At 57.4% G+C, this 17,516-nt stretch overlaps 1 protein-coding gene, 1 long non-coding RNA gene and 2 other non-coding genes across 7 annotated transcripts; all 4 read right to left on the reverse strand.

The window, feature by feature from the left end:
* On the reverse strand, nucleotides 1-13,488 carry LOC135316954 (SUN domain-containing protein 5-like). Its single transcript, XM_064472332.1, has 12 exons — nucleotides 13,416-13,488; nucleotides 5,787-5,893; nucleotides 5,460-5,544; nucleotides 4,644-4,711; nucleotides 4,001-4,062; nucleotides 3,794-3,834; nucleotides 3,444-3,537; nucleotides 2,771-2,855; nucleotides 2,087-2,199; nucleotides 1,326-1,493; nucleotides 876-965; nucleotides 1-215 (listed from the first exon to the last, which is right to left on the reverse strand). Exons 4-12 carry the CDS (start codon nucleotides 4,702-4,704, stop codon nucleotides 84-86), a joined length of 846 nt encoding a protein of 281 aa, XP_064328402.1. The 5' UTR covers nucleotides 4,705-4,711; nucleotides 5,460-5,544; nucleotides 5,787-5,893; nucleotides 13,416-13,488; the 3' UTR covers nucleotides 1-83.
* LOC135316955 (uncharacterized) lies at nucleotides 8,098-13,409 on the reverse strand. 4 transcript variants are annotated; one of them, XR_010376139.1, is made up of 5 exons: nucleotides 12,808-13,409; nucleotides 12,224-12,331; nucleotides 10,941-11,136; nucleotides 9,998-10,069; nucleotides 8,098-9,280 (listed from the first exon to the last, which is right to left on the reverse strand). It is a non-coding gene; the product is annotated as an uncharacterized LOC135316955 (long non-coding RNA). The 4 variants fall into 4 exon arrangements; XR_010376138.1 differs by having other exon boundaries at nucleotides 9,783-10,069; XR_010376140.1 differs by lacking the exon at nucleotides 9,998-10,069 and having other exon boundaries at nucleotides 8,099-9,280; nucleotides 12,808-13,407.
* Nucleotides 9,914-9,998, reverse strand: LOC135316989 (small nucleolar RNA SNORD45). The gene has a single exon (XR_010376153.1). It is a non-coding gene; the product is annotated as a small nucleolar RNA SNORD45 (small nucleolar RNA).
* Nucleotides 11,988-12,072, reverse strand: LOC135316985 (small nucleolar RNA SNORD45). Its single transcript, XR_010376149.1, has one exon. It is a non-coding gene; the product is annotated as a small nucleolar RNA SNORD45 (small nucleolar RNA).
* Nucleotides 13,489-17,516: the final 4,028 nt, after the last annotated feature.

Consider the following 17,516-nt stretch of genomic DNA (forward strand, 5'->3'; position numbering starts at 1 on the left):
TCAATTGCCACATCTTTTAGATTTATTTGTTCTTCCTCCCCTTCTTCTTCTTTCTCATGTTGGACTTTTTTTCCTCTCTGGTTTCACCTGGGGCTCTCTGGTTGCGCCATCTTCCCATGAACCTGCACTCGATAAATGCAGGTGTACGCTGGGTTTCCCCAGTTGCTCTCCACAAGAAGTTTGACAGACGGAAAGGCTCTGGGAAGCGGCGCGTTCTGTGAAGAAGAGTGGGAAAAGGAAACGGGGGTGTTAAGAGCGGCAGTGCCATCACCCCGTCTTTGCACGCCGGCCCGGCTGGGGCTCGGTCTCCCTTCCCTCTGCCCCGTCCCGCTGCCCCTTGCTCTGTGCTGACAGTGAGGCCGGGGAGGCGCCCCTGCGCGTGGGGCACCTGGTGTGCAACCCCGCCGAGCTGCCGCTGCCTGCTGTGCCTGCTCTCCCCCTGGCAGGCGTGAGAGCGCCGCGGGAGAAGGGCCGTGCTGTGGTGGGAGGAGAGGACACTGTCCAGCCTGCCAGCAGGCCGCAGCATGGAGCGACGCTGCTGCCCGACGCCTCTCGCCACCAGGCCGCCCTGTTTCTCCACGGCACAAAGACGCTGCTTGCGTGGAGTGGGCGCGTGTGCAGCTGCCTCTGCTGAAGGCACCGGGCGCAGCCAGGGATCTCTCGGGACTCGTGCTCCTACGGGCCTGACCCTGCCCTTGCTACCCTCTTGCTACCACCACCGCGTGCTACTCAGCCCTCCCAAGCCCGCAGGTCTCTCTCTCGTGACGGTGGCCCGGGCCCCTCTGCCCAGGGAGAAAGCACGCGCCCTTCCTCCATGGACTTGCAGGGAAACCTGCCGTGCTCCCTGGCATCTCGTCCCCGTGCGTGGAGCGTACCTTCAGAGGGAAGGTCTGAATAGACTCTTTTGCCACGTCGTACGTGAACGTCCCAAGGAGAGTTTCCTCTTCTCCGTCCGCATCCACTCCCTCAGGGGCAAAGCACAAGGAGAGCCGCTCAGAGTCATCCCGACAGAGAGGCAAGGTACGCGCTGGCTCAGCCCTGTTATCCACCCACCCTCTCCTGGGGCTCGAGCAGCAGCCTAGCACCGGCTATGGCGGAGCTCAGTCTCCACTTTGAGATTTGGTCAAGAACCCAGAGGTGCTTGGCCAGAACAAACCTCAAGAGGGATGAAACCTCTCGAGCCCCTGAAGCGTCCCGCGAGGGCACTGCAGTGCTCGCGAGAGATCAGGACACAAACCCCAGAAGATGCACAAAAGCAAGCAGGGCCCTGTCCTGGCTTTGCCCCAGGGCCAGATGCCCGCCAGAAGCGCCCAGCAGAGACTTACAAAGACAGCGACGTCTCTGGGGGCGCTGAGGACGGTCCCAGATGGAGACACGTCTTTGGAGATGTGCTGCACAGTTATGGCAGTCAGATGGACTCGTGCTGGCAACCTGATGACCACCTGGCCCTGATGCCCTTGGAAAGGCCAGCAGTTTCCTGGGGAAACATCCGCCTGCAACCAGAACGCGACAGCAATGAAGTGTGAGAGAGCACTGGGGCCAACACCACTGCCCGTGTAGCTCGAAGCATAGGCGCCGGCGTGTCTGTGGGGCCTATTTCAGCTTGAAAATGAGGCGCCTGTGAGGAAGTGCACAGAAGCAGGAGGCCCCCTGCCCTGCCTGACAAAGGGGGTCTCGGTATTAGGGAGCAGAGGAGAAGAGCGGTTACGAAAGCATCCTAGTCAGGCCCTCGCAGAAACACGTCCCTGCCCAGCGGCTCTGCAGGGCACCCGCCACCTCCCGCCTCCCGCCCGCAAAAAGGCACCGTTAGGGGTGAGTGTGGAACCAGGGTCGCCAGGGAGGAAGGCTTTCACCCAGCTGTGGCAGAGGACTGCGGGCAAGATGCAGCAGTTCACCTCTGTTCACCTCCCCAGGGGAACCACGGATCTCTAGCAAGCCCAGCCCTGTGTGAGAGCTTTGGTTTCCAGAACCTGAGCAGCACGGTGGGCTTGACCAGTACCACTGGCCTGAGGGGAGAGCCCCTGAGGTCAGTCCCCAACTTCTTGGGAAGGAAGGACACCTTCCCTGAAGATTTCTGCTACGATACCTGCAAAATAGTCTCAGGAGGCTTGGCAGCGCGGAAGAACCATAAAACCCTGCAGCCCCAATTCTCTTGGCAGTCGTAGGTCTCGGAAGTTCTCTGCGTGTCAATGGTGGCACCTGTAAGGAAGGGAGAGCAGATGACTGCTAGAGGCGCAGACTAGGAGGGAGCTGGTGCTCAGGCAGTATTTGTGACGCCGCCGTCCAGCTCCACGTCTGTCAGTCCTGTCCTCGTCACCACACTGGGGGCGGGGGGGTGCCCAGCTGCACAGAGCAATGACGACAGCCCCATCCCTGGTGAGTGCTTCTCTCACAGCACCACGAGGAGAAGGTGGGAGGGCTCTGGGAGCCTGCAGGCGCCCACGAGCATGACAGCAGACCAAAGCTGAGGGCTTGGAGCATGAGCAGCAAAGGACAGCCCAGCCATTCCCTTTGCAAATGCAGCGCAGAGGAGCAGAGCCCCTCCATCAGCACAGGAAGACGTGCGGGGGCAGCGCCAGGGGCACCTGTGTGGAGGCCGAGGGCTTGAGTGGGAGGGAGTCTGAGCGACCCACTCTGCCACAGCCTTGCTCTTGGACCCCGTGAAGGATTTAAGCTGCCCCATTTTGGAGCGCAGCGCCTGGAGCACGGGCTGCTTTGGGGAGTGCTAAGGGCAAGCGCAGGGCAAGGACTGGGCGGCTTGTGTCCATACCAGAGCTTTCCAGGGCCCAGTCAGACATCTCGATGTAGGCACCCAAAGCCTTCTTGGACGCTGCCTGGTTCACTTCCTGAGCTTCCTGGGAACGCCAGAAATCAACACAGAAAAGGACCACGTCAGCAGGCAGTGCAGCGTGGCTCCTAGCGCCCGCAGAGGCAAAGGGTCAGTGTCAGGAAGGCAAGGCAAGGCAAGCCTTGTCCACAGAGCTGCAAGACTCTCTGCTGCTGGCGTGAGCCGTGAGGACTAGGAAGATTATCTGTGGCCATGGCCATGGCCATGACCCTAAGGTGTGCTGATGTGGGTCCCCACACCACCGTCCACACCCTCTGTGCTCTCCATGTCAGCTGGGAGAGAGGCTCAGGCCCTGTAAGCCATGGCTGGCGCTGTACGTGTGCCTGGGTCCCACCACTGCCTCAGGAGCCCGCTCAGAGGAGCCAGAGGCACCGGCGCGCCTAGGAAAGGCTCTCAGGAGTCCTCTGCTGCCTGAAGCGGCCTTGTTACACTGGGGCTGGAGAGGGGCCTGTGCAGTGCAGAAGCTCACCCAGCAAGCCCCTGGGGCAAAGGCTGGGTTGCTGCAGTCAGCAGTCTGACCCCACCAAGAATCCTGAAGAAAATGTTCTCAGGGGTTCTGCCCAGCCAAGCCTCCCTCCCCAAAATGCAGGATCACCTTCAAACTGCGGATCTGTGCCCTCAGCTGAGCCACCTCCTCCAGCAGAGAGCGTGTCTTTTGGGTTTCCTCCGCCACCAAAACGGGCAAGTTCCTGCACGACAGGAAAGCCGATCCGGTCAGAGAGCGGCCCATCGCCTCTGGGGAGCGTCTGAGCTCAGCAAGAGGAGAGAGAGACACGTGTGCTTCCCCTGCTTTGCCAGTGCTTCCCTTCCGCACCAGGCTGAGCAAAAGGCAAAGGCAGGAGGGAAGTACGGGAGCCCTGGCTGTTAGGAAAGTGAGCGCAGGTAGCACGAGGTCGGCTGACGCTTCTGCACAGAACCAGTTCCAGCTCAGGAAACCTCTCTTACCACAGCATCTTCAGGTTTGCCGACGACACGCGTGTCAGCTCCTGGGAGGGAAAAATGGTCCATTATGGCATTCGCTACCAGAGTTGCCGGGGCTTCCCAGGAGAGGCTTCCCTAGGAAGGCACAAGCTGCCGCTTCTTTGGGTCAGCCTGCGTGGCAGCAGCGCAGCCTCTGATTCCTCCAGCCACTGCCAGCAACGAGTCACTGACCTCTATCAGTCCCTTTGCCTGCGTTGTCCACACCGGCAGCGAGGTCGCGCAGTAAGCACCAGCTGCAATTCACATCACCGAGAGACAGCTATTTTAGCGGAGTTGCTAGCCATCCCTGCAGCTGCGTTGCCTCCTGCCTGGTGCCCTGGGGCTGGGCAGCAGGTGAGCCGAGGAGGTGGGGAACGTGGGGTGCAGAGAGAGGACGCGCCTCTGACCGGGAGCCATCAGCCCAGGCTTGAGGGGACTGCGTAGCCGTGGCCTTCAGGTGTGCTCGGTGCCCCAGAGCTACTCCCCATTTCCCCTCACTGCTTCGGTGAGCACCGAGGCTGGGCTGCATGGGCTAGGAGAGGTACCTCTCCATGGGTCCCCCTGCACGGCCCCTCCCGTCTGGGAATCCCCAGCTCAGGCTTGGAAAGAGCTACGCCCTTCTCTCGCAGACTTGCAGACTAAGCAAGCCATTTGGCCCAGTGGCCAGAGCAGCAGCACGGCTGGGAGGCTACCAGTCTTACCGGTAGTCCAAACGCCAGTGCCAGTCAAGGACCTCCTCAGGACGCACCCGCACCACGGGCGTTTCACACATACTGGCCCAAAAGGAAAGCTGGCATCCAGCACAGCCAGGCTGTGTTTGCTCATGAAAACTCACCCAGAGCCACTGGGAGCCACAGGAAGACGACTTTCAAGAACCTCTTGCTCTGCGGGCCCATCTTTTGCCTGGAAAAGAGGGAGTCCTGTGGCTGTCAGTGCTGCAAGTCTTGGGCAAACCCCCTCACCCGTGGATTTCCCTCTTCAGGCCCTAAAGCCATTGCTTTGCAAGCCTGCTACTGACAGAGAGCTGACAGATTGGCGCCCAGCACAAACACGATTTCTGTCCACGCCGTTCAACGCTGCCGGCAGATCTTCCCCAAACGAAGGGCTCCAGGAGCACCTTCCGAAAGGGAATGAAAATCGTGCAGGGAAGTAGAGAGGTTGAGCAGATGAGGACTGCTTTTCAGTAGTCCTTCTGGTGTGGACCTTGCTCTCTCTCTTTGGCTGAGAGAGCAGGCCGGTTCTCACTTGCAGGCACACACATTGCTCTTAGGGGTGTTTCTCCGCGCAGCTGGGAAGCGCAGGGGCCTTGTCTGGCTTTCCTTCCAGACCTGTGTGGTCTCTTGCCAGAGCTGGGGAAGACCCTTGCCCTGCGGAGGCTTGGCTGTGCTCCTGAGCTTCTGGCTACACGGCGGTTTGTCCTACTACATCTCCGGGAGGGTTCTGGGGCTCCGGCAAATGCGTGGGAGTGGGGCTGCCGAGGGGCTTTGCTCTTGGCTCTCCCCGAGCACGGGCACCGCATGAGCTTTGGCGCCCGAGCGGGAGCCCCGGGCTGCTGGCTGGGGAACACCCTCTGCTCTCCCCCTTGCTTGGGGGAAGGGACATCCCCCTTCTCCCCCCGCCCCCCACCACGGCAGAAACAGGTAGTACGTACCTGGCAAAGACGCGTGTGCTCAGCAGGTGTCTCCACAGGGAGACAAGGGCACCTGCCAGATGCCAAGCCAGGCTGAGGACCGCCCCTGGGCAAAAAAGCCAGAGAAAAGTTAGGCCTGTCTCTTGAGGTCTCTTCTCTAGGATGCCCAGCCACACGTGTTTGAGCTCCCTGCGGGAAGGCGGGCACCCAGTCCTACGCACTCCCTCCCTCCCTGGGGCAGCCTGCACTTCTCCTGCCCCTCGTGACATTTGGCCAGAGCTCTGGCACAGCGCAGCTCTCCAAGTTCATCCCAGGGGACTTCACAGCAAGCAGCAGTGCTGAGCTTACTTGCAATCCCTGTGGCCTTGCTGCGACACTTGGCAGGCCCTTGCGTGGCAGAGCAGGGAGCCGAGGTGGAAGGGACCGTCACCAGCTCCACCTCCACGCACGGGTTCCTGTGGGAGGAAAAAGACAAATGCCGGTTGCCCACCATCCCCACGCCACGGGAGCCGAGGCGGGCAGGAGCAGCCTGAGCAGAGGCCCTCGACAGAGGACGGGCTGTCCCAGCAGCAGCGAGAGAGGGCAGCACAGCCGGGCTACTTCCAGGCCCTCGTCCCTCTCCTTTCCCCATCCTTTGCTTCACAGGCCTGCAGTGGGAGAAGAGGAAGCAAGCTGGCTGCAGCAGTCCCCCTCCTCGGGACGCCCACCCGGCAGGACAGCCCTATTCTGAGCCCGTCACTCCCTGCTCCCTGGCACCAACTGCCCCTTCGCAGAAACCTCTCGGTGGCTGTTTGGGGAGAGGGCACAGGCTGCTGCCCCCCATCGTGGGCCACCCCCCTCCTCCCTGGTCACTGGCGTTCTCCCGACCCCTCTCCTCCCCACACAGCTGCCCCACCTCAGCCAGGCAGGACCCCGCCTCAGTATCCCAAGCAGGGGGGCAGTGCCAGGTCCCAGGGGCTTGGCCTCCCTGCGCAGCAACATCTGCTTGCGCAGCAAAATCCCCCTGCGCAGCAGGGCTGGGCTCTGGACCCTGCAGCATGAGGCTACCCCCTCCCCAAAGGCCCCTGCTGCACACTGGATTTTGGCCAGGAGGGAGAGCCAGCCTTTCAGCCAAGACCCATCCCCGCAGGAGGGGGGCTTTGCAAACCACGGGCTCCTCTTCAGAAAACCTCTGTCGGGGTCCCCGTGCTGCTCCACACCCCAGTGACCGTGTTAGGCCATGTCCTTGCTACCCCCCAACCTGACGCCCCAGGCAGGAGCAGCCCACTTCGTACCCGCTGGCCTGGCAGCAGCTCGGCCCCGCTGCCTCCCCTGCCAGCTCTTGTCTGGCATTAATCCGAACGGAGCCTTTGGAGGCCCCTTGGTGTCTTCCCTGGGGGGCCTTTCTCCTCGCCATCTCTGGGCCAAGGCAGGCTCCCCGCTCAGCTCTTCCCCCTCAGCCCCAGCAAGCGTGGCCTGCCCAGGCAAAACCAGCTCCAGCAGCAGCCACGCGCCGCCTCTCAGCAGGAGCGCACCTGCCCGGGCAACAGCCACACGCATCTGTGGGCTCCTGCCCCACGCGCCACAGGGCTGTGCGGGTGGCCAGCTCTGAGCTCACAGTGGCGGCTCTGACGTCACACTGGGGCTCCCCAGGGCTGAGCCGGGAGGGGCAGAGCGGCTGCTGCCGTCCCAGGCGCTGGGAGCCCGTGCCTGCGGGCGCGCTGAACCCTGCCACGCTCCCGTGCCAGGCGGCTGCCTGGCCTGGCCTGGCCTGCCGGGCAGGGTTCCATCTCTCCTGGGCACCCCCGGGAAACCAGGAAGGGTGCTGGAAAGGGGGCTTTGCTCTTGCCCCACGAGACAGCCGCTTCCAGCAGCGGTTCTCCTCTCGGAACCCTTTTGTGGGCCAAGAAGAAAAAGGGCCAGTAGACCAGAATGTGCTGTCAGGCGCCCAGCGGTACATCTGGTTAACAAGGACTGTTTGTTTCCTTGCCCCTGCTGGTTCTGCCTGGGACATCCCTCATTTGAAATGGCAGCGTGAGCGTGCTCCTTCCTTGTCTTGCAGTGGCCTGGAGGGCCCAGGAGCAGGGGGGCACAGGCTGCGCTCAGGGCTCTGGGCAGCACGGCCCCTACCAGGCTCCCAGCCTGGCAGCACGGGGTCACAGGCTGTACGGAGCACGGCCCCGCCAAGTCCCTCCTCACTGCCCGCTGGGAGCCCCACGCCGGTGCAGGGCCAAGCCGTGCTGGGGCAGTGCGGGGCTCCAGCTACACAGCCATGCCAGCCGCTTTAGCAGGGGAGCACAAGGCGCCCGCTTCCCCCTGGGCAGCCCCAGGCTTGCCTGGGCCCATGGACCCGCCAGCGCAGCGGGCCGTCCAGGCAGCAGAGCTGCCAGTGCCGTTGATGGCAGGAGGGCCCTGGCAGCAAAGGGTGCCTGAGGGGCTTGCGGCAGGCTGGGCAGCTCTCGCACTCACGGGTCAGGGCGGCCTTTGGCCGTGATCCTCTGGGTAGGGACGGGCTTCCCTCATCCAGCTCTGGAAGGGGGCTCCCGTGGGAGCGGTGCCTGTCCCTGGAATGCTCCAGACAGGCTTTCCGAGTCAACAGAGAACATGGCCGCCTGGGACGTCCTTGATGGAGAAGGCGCTATACCCCAGGACGCCATGTCCATGACAGCAACTGCAGGACGGAATAACAAAGGCTTGCAAAATGCAGCGCCTGTGGGAGCGAAGAGCCTGGCCTTAGCGTTAGATGGTGGAGCCCATGACGGCAGCACCCCAAGGGCTGCGGAACCAGACAGCCTTTCTGGGAAGCCCAGAGGCGGTGGTCCGTCAGAAGGGAACACGGGTCAGGGAGCTCAAATTGGCAAGGGCAGAACAGAATAACGAGGGGCGAAACGCTCAGAACTTCCCCGTCGACAGTAACCAATGTGACACAGAAGGACCCCCAACAGAGAGCAGCGAGATCTAGAACGGGGACGCGCACGGGCGGAGGAACGGGGTTTCCGACAGGCCAGTCACACAGGCTCTCGACACCCGTTCGACAGAAACTCGGCAACAGCCTGGGTGCCGGGAAGGTGCTAGGCCAAATTGTTCCCTCCGCCCCTCCGGCCCCACTACCGGGACAGTAAGGGAGGAGCTCCGAAGCCTGGGAGCCCCGAAGAGCTGGCCCAAGGCTTGTTGCTCGACCCGCAACCCGGGCCTGCCATCTGCCCGGCTGCCGCCGTGTCACCGAAATCAGGAACAAAACTCCTTAACATCAATGCAGTGATATCCTGAAGAAAATGCTCCTTTTGGAATTCTCCGCTGAGCCACAAGAACGAACTACGTGAGCTCGGCAAAACAGAATTTGATGGCCAGAGTCGGGAACTGAGAGATAGAGAAGCACTTGTTTTACCACTATTTCCTTGAGGAGAGCTGAGAGACTGATCAAAGCAAACATCCCACCTCAGAAGCCGCAGAGAACTGGGCAATAAAGTGTATAGTTAAGGAGAAGAACTGGTTCTTCCCCCAGAGGGTGGTGGAGCCCTGGAACAGGGTCCCCAGGGAGGCCGTCACGGCACCAGCCTGGCGATATTCAAGCAGCACTTGGACAACGCCCTCAGAGGCACGGTGTGAATTTGGGCTTGTCCTGTGCCGGGACGGGAGCTGGACTTGACGGTCCTTGTGGGTCTCTTCCAGCTCAGGGCATTCTACGATTAGACGCAAACTGCACAGTGAGGAAAAATCGAGGTCTGAGTAGCGAATACAAAGATTTCTGAGGTAGCACTGACGTGAGCCAGTACGCTCCAGGGACACAATGTCATATGAACACAACAGCGCTGGTCTTGGGCCCCAGCTGGCTTTATGTTTTTACTCCTAGCTCATGTCACCTGTAAAAACAGTAGCTGAGAATTTATTATAAAGAGCATAATAGAAGAAGCAGCTTCTGAAATGAAGGAATATTCTCGGGCCAACCCTGAAAAACGCTAACAACTTTAACTTTCCGTCCCTACAGTCAGCTGGAATCTTACAGTCGCCAGCTAAAATTCAAGTCTTACAAAAATGCAAAATCGAACCTACAAGCCCAACACACAAATATATTATCTACCTTTTTTTTGCCCCCTCAAAAAACAAGTCTGAACACGTGACTGTTGACTGTGATCAAAGGAAGATGTGACATGACCCTTCAAACATTCTGGATGCGTAGGTGGGACTAAACCGTGTTTGTGAATTAAGAATATGCATGCTCATTAAGACAGGCGGGTTACATTTACCACCAAACCTCTACGTCAGCATTTGCCAACACTGTTCAGCTTTGAGTACCCAGAGCTGCGATCAGTTAACGTGAGAGCACCTCCTAGTAACATCCAAGTATTAAACTAACAACTATACCTCCCTAGCGCGTAAACGGAAGGAAGCTCAGATTGCGCCCCCTTCTCCTTACGCTGCCTTAGAACGTGACAGGCATTTGACTCCAGGTTGAAAAAGCGCCACGGTCACAGTCTAAGGAAACTGGAGTTTCCCAGGTCTCAGAGTAATTCTAGAGCTAAAGTGGTGACAGACATCACCTTTAGATCAGATAATACATGCCAACACTCATCACTGACCCGAGAAGGCCGCCTCCTCCTGTCCTGCCCAAGGGTTTGAAATCCAACACACTTTCTTCCGAAAACGGGACGCTACAAATAAATAAGAGAACACCGTTAAGGCATTACTTGAGATGCGACTAGAAACACATTACGCGAGCAACCAAGCACTTGTCTGGAAGCACTGGAGCCTTTCGGGTACTGTTTTTCACCGCAGTTTGCTCGAGAAGAAATATAACAGACAGAACAGATGCTGAGAAATTTCAGCTACCCTGGAGATAGCTGTGGTGAACAATAAGATTGAGACTAAGTGCTGCTTCTCAGCGGGAAAGTACGCACCAAATAAATACAGTGCTCAGACTGGTATAATTTGTGAGTGATACAGAGGCAAAAAAAAAAAGCAGACGTGAGGAACAACATAAGACCCGACTACAACCTTTCTTTTGTGTAGTACTAAAGTGTAAACACACTACACACAAAAACTATAGGTATTACGTGAACGTATAGGTCATGTCGTCATTACACAGTTACTTTAATACTCACTAATATTATTTCTGTCCGTACCAGTACCTACAAAATCCAAACCTTTACTCATCCTCTGGCCATACGCATCTTTCACCTCAACATACACCAAGAAGCATTCGTAAACTCCAAACGTGACTACCTACAAATTCCAGTAAAGCCTGCAGCTAGGACATGTTTAGAGAAGACTCTGCAAAATTCGTGAAGAATACAGACAACATCACCAGTCAAGCAACTGAAAAAGCACGACGTTCCCAAATCTGACAACTTCTTGAGAAGAGGAACCGTAAACCTTTGCCCGTTGCATTATGTTTTTTTTCCTCGGTAACTCACCGCAATAGTTTTTGCCGTTGGTATCCAACAGCACCTGGTTCCTAAGCCCGCAATCATCACAATCACTGACTCAAAGGCGCTGTCTCAACAACCACCCTGTTACCTTTACCTGGACGTGCTGAGGGTCGACAGAAGACGAGGATCAGGACCTGCGCCGGCACTTATTCCACCACATTCGCGCTGTCAGGGTTTGAGGAATGCCAGAACTTCGTCCATCTCCGTTCGGTGCAGCCATCCCACGAGATCCACTGCTGTCTGCCCCAGGAAACACTGCTTGCCCTCAAAGACTCCAACAGACTGCGTCCCTAAGCGGGGCATTATTTTAGTCCTTCATCAGGTAAGCGCAGCATCAAACCAGAGCAAGGAAAATGCCTTAGTTAACCCTTACAAAGCCTGCAGGGCGTCACATGCTTCCCAACCCATCAACCACTCGGGATGTGCGAACCACGCACGGACACGACCTGCAGTGCACACGCCTGTACACACGCACGCGCACACCTACGCTACTACACTTCCCTCCTCCCCTCTATTTTCTGCTCTAAAAGTACCAAGCTCAATGCCAAGGTAAACGTGTGCAAGTAGTAAGGCACCAATTCACTCTAGATCAGCGGCTATTACCTTAGTGCCCAGACAAACGCTCAAATCCCCACGAGTCTCAAAAGTAACAGCTCTAACATTTCACGAAACTTACCGGCAAGGGCCAAAGCTGCCACCACCAGCAGCTGCACCAGGAAGGCAATTCTCATACGCGTCTATATCTATCTCCCCTTCTTCTATTGTTTACCTCTGCCACCCGTAAGCATTACTTTCTCGATGCAGCACTTTAAGCCACGTCTTTTCCGCACGGCAACAACAATCGTAAGCAACAGTGCCTCCAGCTGCCTTGCGGGCACTAAACACGACTGCCAGCTTTTCCCCCCTCCAGACATAAGCAGTTATTGACGCTTTCTGCCTCCCGGAACTGCAATGCAATTACTGGGGGCTACGTCTGGTAACCTCTGCCTCCGCCTGACGCTGCTAGTTGCCGTGTTCATCAACCCAAAGAAGAACAGGGCAGCGCTGCGCCCAGACTCAGGACAGTGGCCTTCAAGGGAGACACGTGGAAATACAGCTGCAGCCTCCTTGCAGAACAGAGAAGCAACAAGTAGTTTGTTCCCAGGTCTCAGAGTAATTCTCTAGAGCTAAACTGACCGTCTTCAGGTTTATGCTCAGATAATACATGCCAAGACCCATCACGGACCATGGGGAACTAACCTTTGTACGTCACGGGGGACGCCAGGGCAAGAGAGGAGCAGCTGGGGAGCTCGCACCCACACCCTAACACTCAACATGGGAATAAGGGTTGTCACACCTAACAAAAGCACAGCTGTGCTGAAATCAGCTCATACTCACACAACTGCCTTTCAGTGTCCCACACAGAGCTGCAGAGGCCAAGCGTTTCTCCAGAAGTAACGTGCTCAGGGCATCAGGTTTTCTTAGTGCGCCCTTTCACGGCATGACCTTTAAAAAGCACCAATAAAACAGAAGTTCAGGTTCAAAAGGAGCTTTAAGATCATCAAGTCCAACCGTTAACCGAGCACTGCCAAGGCCACCACTTAAACCACGTCCCCAAGCACCGCATCTACAGGTCTTTTAAATACCCCAGGGATGGCGACTCCCCCACCTCCCTGGGCAGCCTCTTCCAGTGCCTGACCGCTCTTGCGGTAAAGACGTTTCTCCTATTATCCAATCGAAACCTCCCCTGGCACAACTTGAGGCCATTTCCTCTCGTCTTATCGCTTGTAACCTGGGAAAGAGGGCGACCCCCCCTCACTACAGCCTCCTTTTGGGCAGTTGCACAGAGCGATAAGGTCTCTCTTCCCCAGCCTCCTCTTCTCCAGGCTAAGCCCCCCCAGCTCCCTCAGCCGCTCCCCAGCACGCTCGCTCTCCAGACCCTTCCCCAGCTCCGTTGCCCTTCTCTGGACACGCTCCAGCACCCCCAGGGCCTTCTCCGCCGGGCACGTTCCAGCCGCTCTGCCCCAAGCCTGGAGCCTTGCCTGGGGCTGGTGTGACCCAAGGGCAGGACCCGGCACTTGCCCTTGTTAAACCTCGTCCAGTCGGCCTCGGCCCGTCGATCCAGCCTGTCCAGGTCCCTCTGCAGAGCCTTCCTGCCCTCGAGCAGATGCCAGCCGGGTGGGTCAGGGCCAGCTCGGAGGGTTTCCAGCCCGGGAGCATTTCGGGCAACGCCGCAGCAGCACGTGCCTGCTCGGAGACGGATCTTCCTCCGCCTGCCCGGACCGCGGGCACGTTCCCGCCCTCCTTCCCGGCCTGCCCGAGCCCTCCCGAGGAAACGGAGCGAAGGAAAACCCCCGATGAGCCCGAGGCGAACCCCAGCTCGCCGCTGACCAGGGGTCCCCCGGCGCCCGGCCCGACCCAGGCGGGCTCGGCCGCACTGCCCGACCCGGGCCCACCGCAGCGCAGCGCAGGGCGCGGAGCGGCCGAGCCGGAGCCCCCGCGCCGCCCCAGGGCTCCGGCGCCGCCGCCCCGGCCGGGCCGGGCCGGGCCCCTCCCCGCCGCGCCGCGCCGCGCCGCGCGCAGCACCGACCTCGGCCGCCGCCCGCGCCGGAAGGGCGGAGCGCCCGGCAGGGCCCCGCTAGGGCTGCCCGTGGCGTTCGCCTGACCCGCGCCGGCGCGCTCGGGCGGGACCCGGCGGGCGGGACTCGGCGGCCCGCTGCGCGGAAGGACCCCGCCCGGAAGCGGGCGCGCCGCCGCGGGCGCCGCGGCTCCGGGGAGGGGCTCAGCCCAGGGAAGGGGGGCGGCGGCGCTGCCCTCGGAAATGAGCCCTTTCCTTCCTAAGTAACGCTCGTACTTCGACTGCGCCGGTAGCGGTATCCTGAAGAAGACGGAATGTGGGGAATGTTCCGTAAGCCCTAAGAGCGAACTCCGTGAGCCCGGCACACAGACTTTGGCGGCCGGAGTCGGGAACTGAGAGACAGGGAAGCCCTTCTTCTACGACTCTAGCCCTGAGGAGAGCTGAGACACTGATGGAAGCAAACGTCCCGGCGCAGAAGCCGCCGAGAACGGGGCGATAAAGTGTATGGTCAAGGAGAACAACTGATTGGGATGCTGACAAGAACTAAAGCAAAGTGCCCTGTACGGGAGCTCCCCTCGATACAGCAGTAAAAACCAGGCCCATAGGCCGGCAACCGCCCCCTCCCTCTAGTAAGCAAGCCCCTTACTCCCTGAGCACGCGCGGTGAATTAAAAGCGAGCTGTACCTTTACATCGAGGCGAGAAAGCGATGAACCAATTCTTAGTTGAGGCGTGTGAATGTTAGCTGTGACTGACACATTTAACTGTACAAATGCCTTGCAGTTCCTCGGGGTGGGGTGCAGCTTTGTGGGTTACCACCTAGCACCCATCTTTGCACAAAAATTGATCAAATAAAACGACTCCGCTCTGTGTGGAGTTTGGCGTTCTGCACGCCAGGCGGACGAACCCGCCTTTCGGGGTAACGTTAGTTACCGACGCTGGGCTCTGGCAGACGCCATCCGTGCCGGGCGGGAATGCCTTTCTGAGACTCTGGATGAACAAATGTGCGTAACGCTGGCTGGCACCGAGCAATGGAAAACAATGCTCTTTTCTGGGCCTGGATTTTGGGTCTGGGGAAGGGGTTGGGGGCATGCTGGGGAGCTTTGGTGTCTTTTTCAATACAGCAAATACTTGTCCAGCATGTCACAGTATTAATCTTCCCGCAGGTAAATAAGACGGCGGTTTACAGCCATGAAGCACTCTCTGAGCCATGTAGACGTCACACCTGGTGACAGGATTTGTACCGTCCAGCACTATATTCGGAGGGTGGGTGACGGGGTCTGTAGTGAAGCAGGGGCGTTTTGGTGCGTAGCTGTACATAATCTCACAGAGGGTTCAGTTGGGAAGGGACCTCTGGAGGTCACCCAGTGCATGCCCCCTGCTCAAGCAGGGCCACCCAGAGCCCACGTCCCAGGCCCGTGTCCAGTTGGGTTTTGACTGTCTCCAAGGATGGAGACTCCACAACCTCTCTGGGCAGCCTGTGCCAGTGTTTGACCCACCCTCAGAGTAAAGAATAAAAAACCCAAAACAAACCAGAAAGTATGTTTTCTTGTGTTTGGGTGGGATTTGGTGTGTTTTCATTTGTGCCCATTGCCTCTTGGCCTGTCGGTGGGCACCACTGCAGAGTGCGTGGCTCCCTCTGCTTCCATACCAGGAGTTCCTGTTCATGCACGTTGATGAGATCCCCCTGAGCCTTCAACAGGCTGGACAGTCCCCGCTCTTTCAGCCTCACGCTCCAGACCCTTCGTCATCGCCATGGCCCACCCTTGGACCGTCTCCAGTACGTCCGTGTCCTGGACACGGGGATCACAGCACTGGACGCTGCGCTCCAGGCGCAGCCTCGCCAGCGCTGAGCGACTTCCCCAAGAAGTCCGGGAAAGCGCATCCTGCCAGCACTGAAAGAAGGGCCTGTCCAAGTTAAAAAACAAAATCTCACAAAAATCCCTCCTTCTCAGCTGTTCTTGCCGCAAATCTGGTTAAGTGTGTATACGCTGATGGGTTTAAATGAACTGGATTTGAAATGAACAGGATGCTTTAGGTCATTCTTAAGGAAAGGCTACACAGTTTCACTTGAATCATCCTCACTGAACCGTCACTTGCTTAGGAAGCGTGGCCGTGAAAGAGGCCACGCGCTTGGGGCCGACATTCTGTTACTGCTGGGTAGTATCTGAATCCTTAAGACCGACGCGGGCGCAGGCAACCGCAGCGCAGGCCTTGGCGCTGCTGCGCTGGAGGGGCTGTTCAGCTGCCGGGGGCTGTAGCACAGCGAGAACCGCAGTACAGCTGTAGCGTACGTCAGACACTGGGCAACTTACCTGAGATAAAATTTAAATGATGCGGCGAGCAAAGCGAATAAAAGCAACTGCACCTCGCTGCTTATAAACAGCTTTTTACCAGAACGCAGCAGTGCCCGTCAGAAATAGCATTTTGCTCAGCTAATTTTACCGCGAAAAAACCTTGTGTTGTGAGGTTCTCGTTTCTCGCCCCTGATTGTATTTGGGCTTTTGGGGTAATACCCAAGTTCAGAACAGCGTCTTTATAGAGGAAAATAAGGCAGCTTCCTACAGGTTCTTTCACGTGGGGTCAGTTAAAACGGAAACGTGTATAGAACGGAATGATCACGTTTCTTTTCTCTCACTATAATAAAATCACGTACCTGTATTTCTCAGGAGCTGTACTTTACATTCATCCGTAAAGAAGCAGCCTTCCCTAAGGTGCAAGAAGAGAAGTATCTGCGTCATCAAAGCTACAGGTTTCTTTGAGGCGCAGAGATAAACGCCCCGAATGAAAATCTCTGTCTGCTGGACCCAGGTGATTAAGACGGTTAAGCCACAGAAAAGAAGCCCTGTTATGCTGAGCCATGTGAGAACACAAACTACTTTCTGTCCATACTGACTCACGGGCGTGTGCAAAATATCGGTGATCTGCAAGTAGTAATCCAGGCACCTTCTGCGAGAAAGAACACCTATCCGTGTTGTAATCTAGGAGAATGTTTCTGAAAGGTCTAGAAGCCAGCATCTAGTGGCTTTCAATTTCTTAAAAAGATGCAGGTTTCTCAAGGCCACACAACCACAGCGTTAGCATATTTGTTTTAGCAAGCGGTGACCCTGTAGGTCACCGTGTGCTGCGACAAGGTGGTCCTGAGGAGACAGAATTGCTTTTTTAAATTTCCCTGAGACTTGTTCATTTGATATCCACCCAAACCCCAGCGTTAGAACAGTGGGACAAATCTGTATCGTCATAAACAATACAGAAACACCTAAAATCCAATTCCTTGTTGCATGCTGAATGCCTTCGCAGACAAAAAAAAAAAAAAAAGGAAAAAAAAAGTCTGACTTATGTTCCCTTTTTCGATCATATCAATTCTACAGGGAAGGCGTTTGTCTCTTCTCCCACCAAAAGCCAAAGATTTGAGCAAAAGGGAGTGAGTGGGGAAAGAGCACAACCAACCTCTTTGGAATTCAGAAATGTTTAGGAAACACCAAGTTTGTCAGTGAGAAGGGATGAAGTAAGAGAATGGCCGGGGAGTAGAGAGGTAGTGTTCTATCGTGTATGGAATAAAAACATTTGGAAGGAAAATGGTTTTCTCCACGTCTCTGTAACTGCGTTGAGAAGCGCACAAAAATCCTCTTCCGTGAGAGCACAGGGCGCCACAGCAGCCCCAGGCGTGCTGGATACATTTCATTAAGCCTTCTGTTTGCCAACATCCTCACGAGATATGATCATCCTTTGAGTCTGAGCAGGCCCCTTGTAAATCCAAACAGAAGAATTGCAGGAATGTTCGCTGATCATTTTTTACAATATTTTAACCAGATCTTTCTACACTTGCTGTCGTGGTTTAGCCGGCAGCTCAGCCCCACGCAGTCGCTCGCTCACTCCCCCACCGGTGGGATGGGGGAGAGAATCAGAAGGGTAACGCTCGTGGGTTGAGATAAGAACAGGTTAATAATTGAAATAAAACCAACAACAACAACAAAGCAATGGAAAGGAAAACAACGAGAGGCACGAAACCTGGGGGGTGGGGGGCCAAACCACCGAAACAAACCACAGGCGACGCGGCCGCTCGCCGCCCGCCGACCCGACGCCGCGCCTCCCCGAGCCCCAGCTGCCCCCCC

Source organism: Phalacrocorax carbo, chromosome 23 (genome assembly GCF_963921805.1).
Source record: "Phalacrocorax carbo chromosome 23, bPhaCar2.1, whole genome shotgun sequence".
Lineage (NCBI taxonomy): Eukaryota > Metazoa > Chordata > Aves > Suliformes > Phalacrocoracidae > Phalacrocorax > Phalacrocorax carbo.

Excerpts from the sequence above, each read along its gene's own strand:
- LOC135316954 (XM_064472332.1), bottom strand. The coding sequence starts at position 4,704 with ATGGGCCCGCAGAGCAAGAGGTTCTTGAAAGTCGTCTTCCTGTGGCTC. Across the intron at positions 3,835-4,000 it reads AGGCAAAGGGACTGATAGAG|GAGCTGACACGCGTGTCGTC; the intron begins GTCAGTGACTCG and ends TTTCCCTCCCAG. Across the intron at positions 3,538-3,793 it reads GCAAACCTGAAGATGCTGTG|GAACTTGCCCGTTTTGGTGG; the intron begins GTAAGAGAGGTT and ends CCTGTCGTGCAG.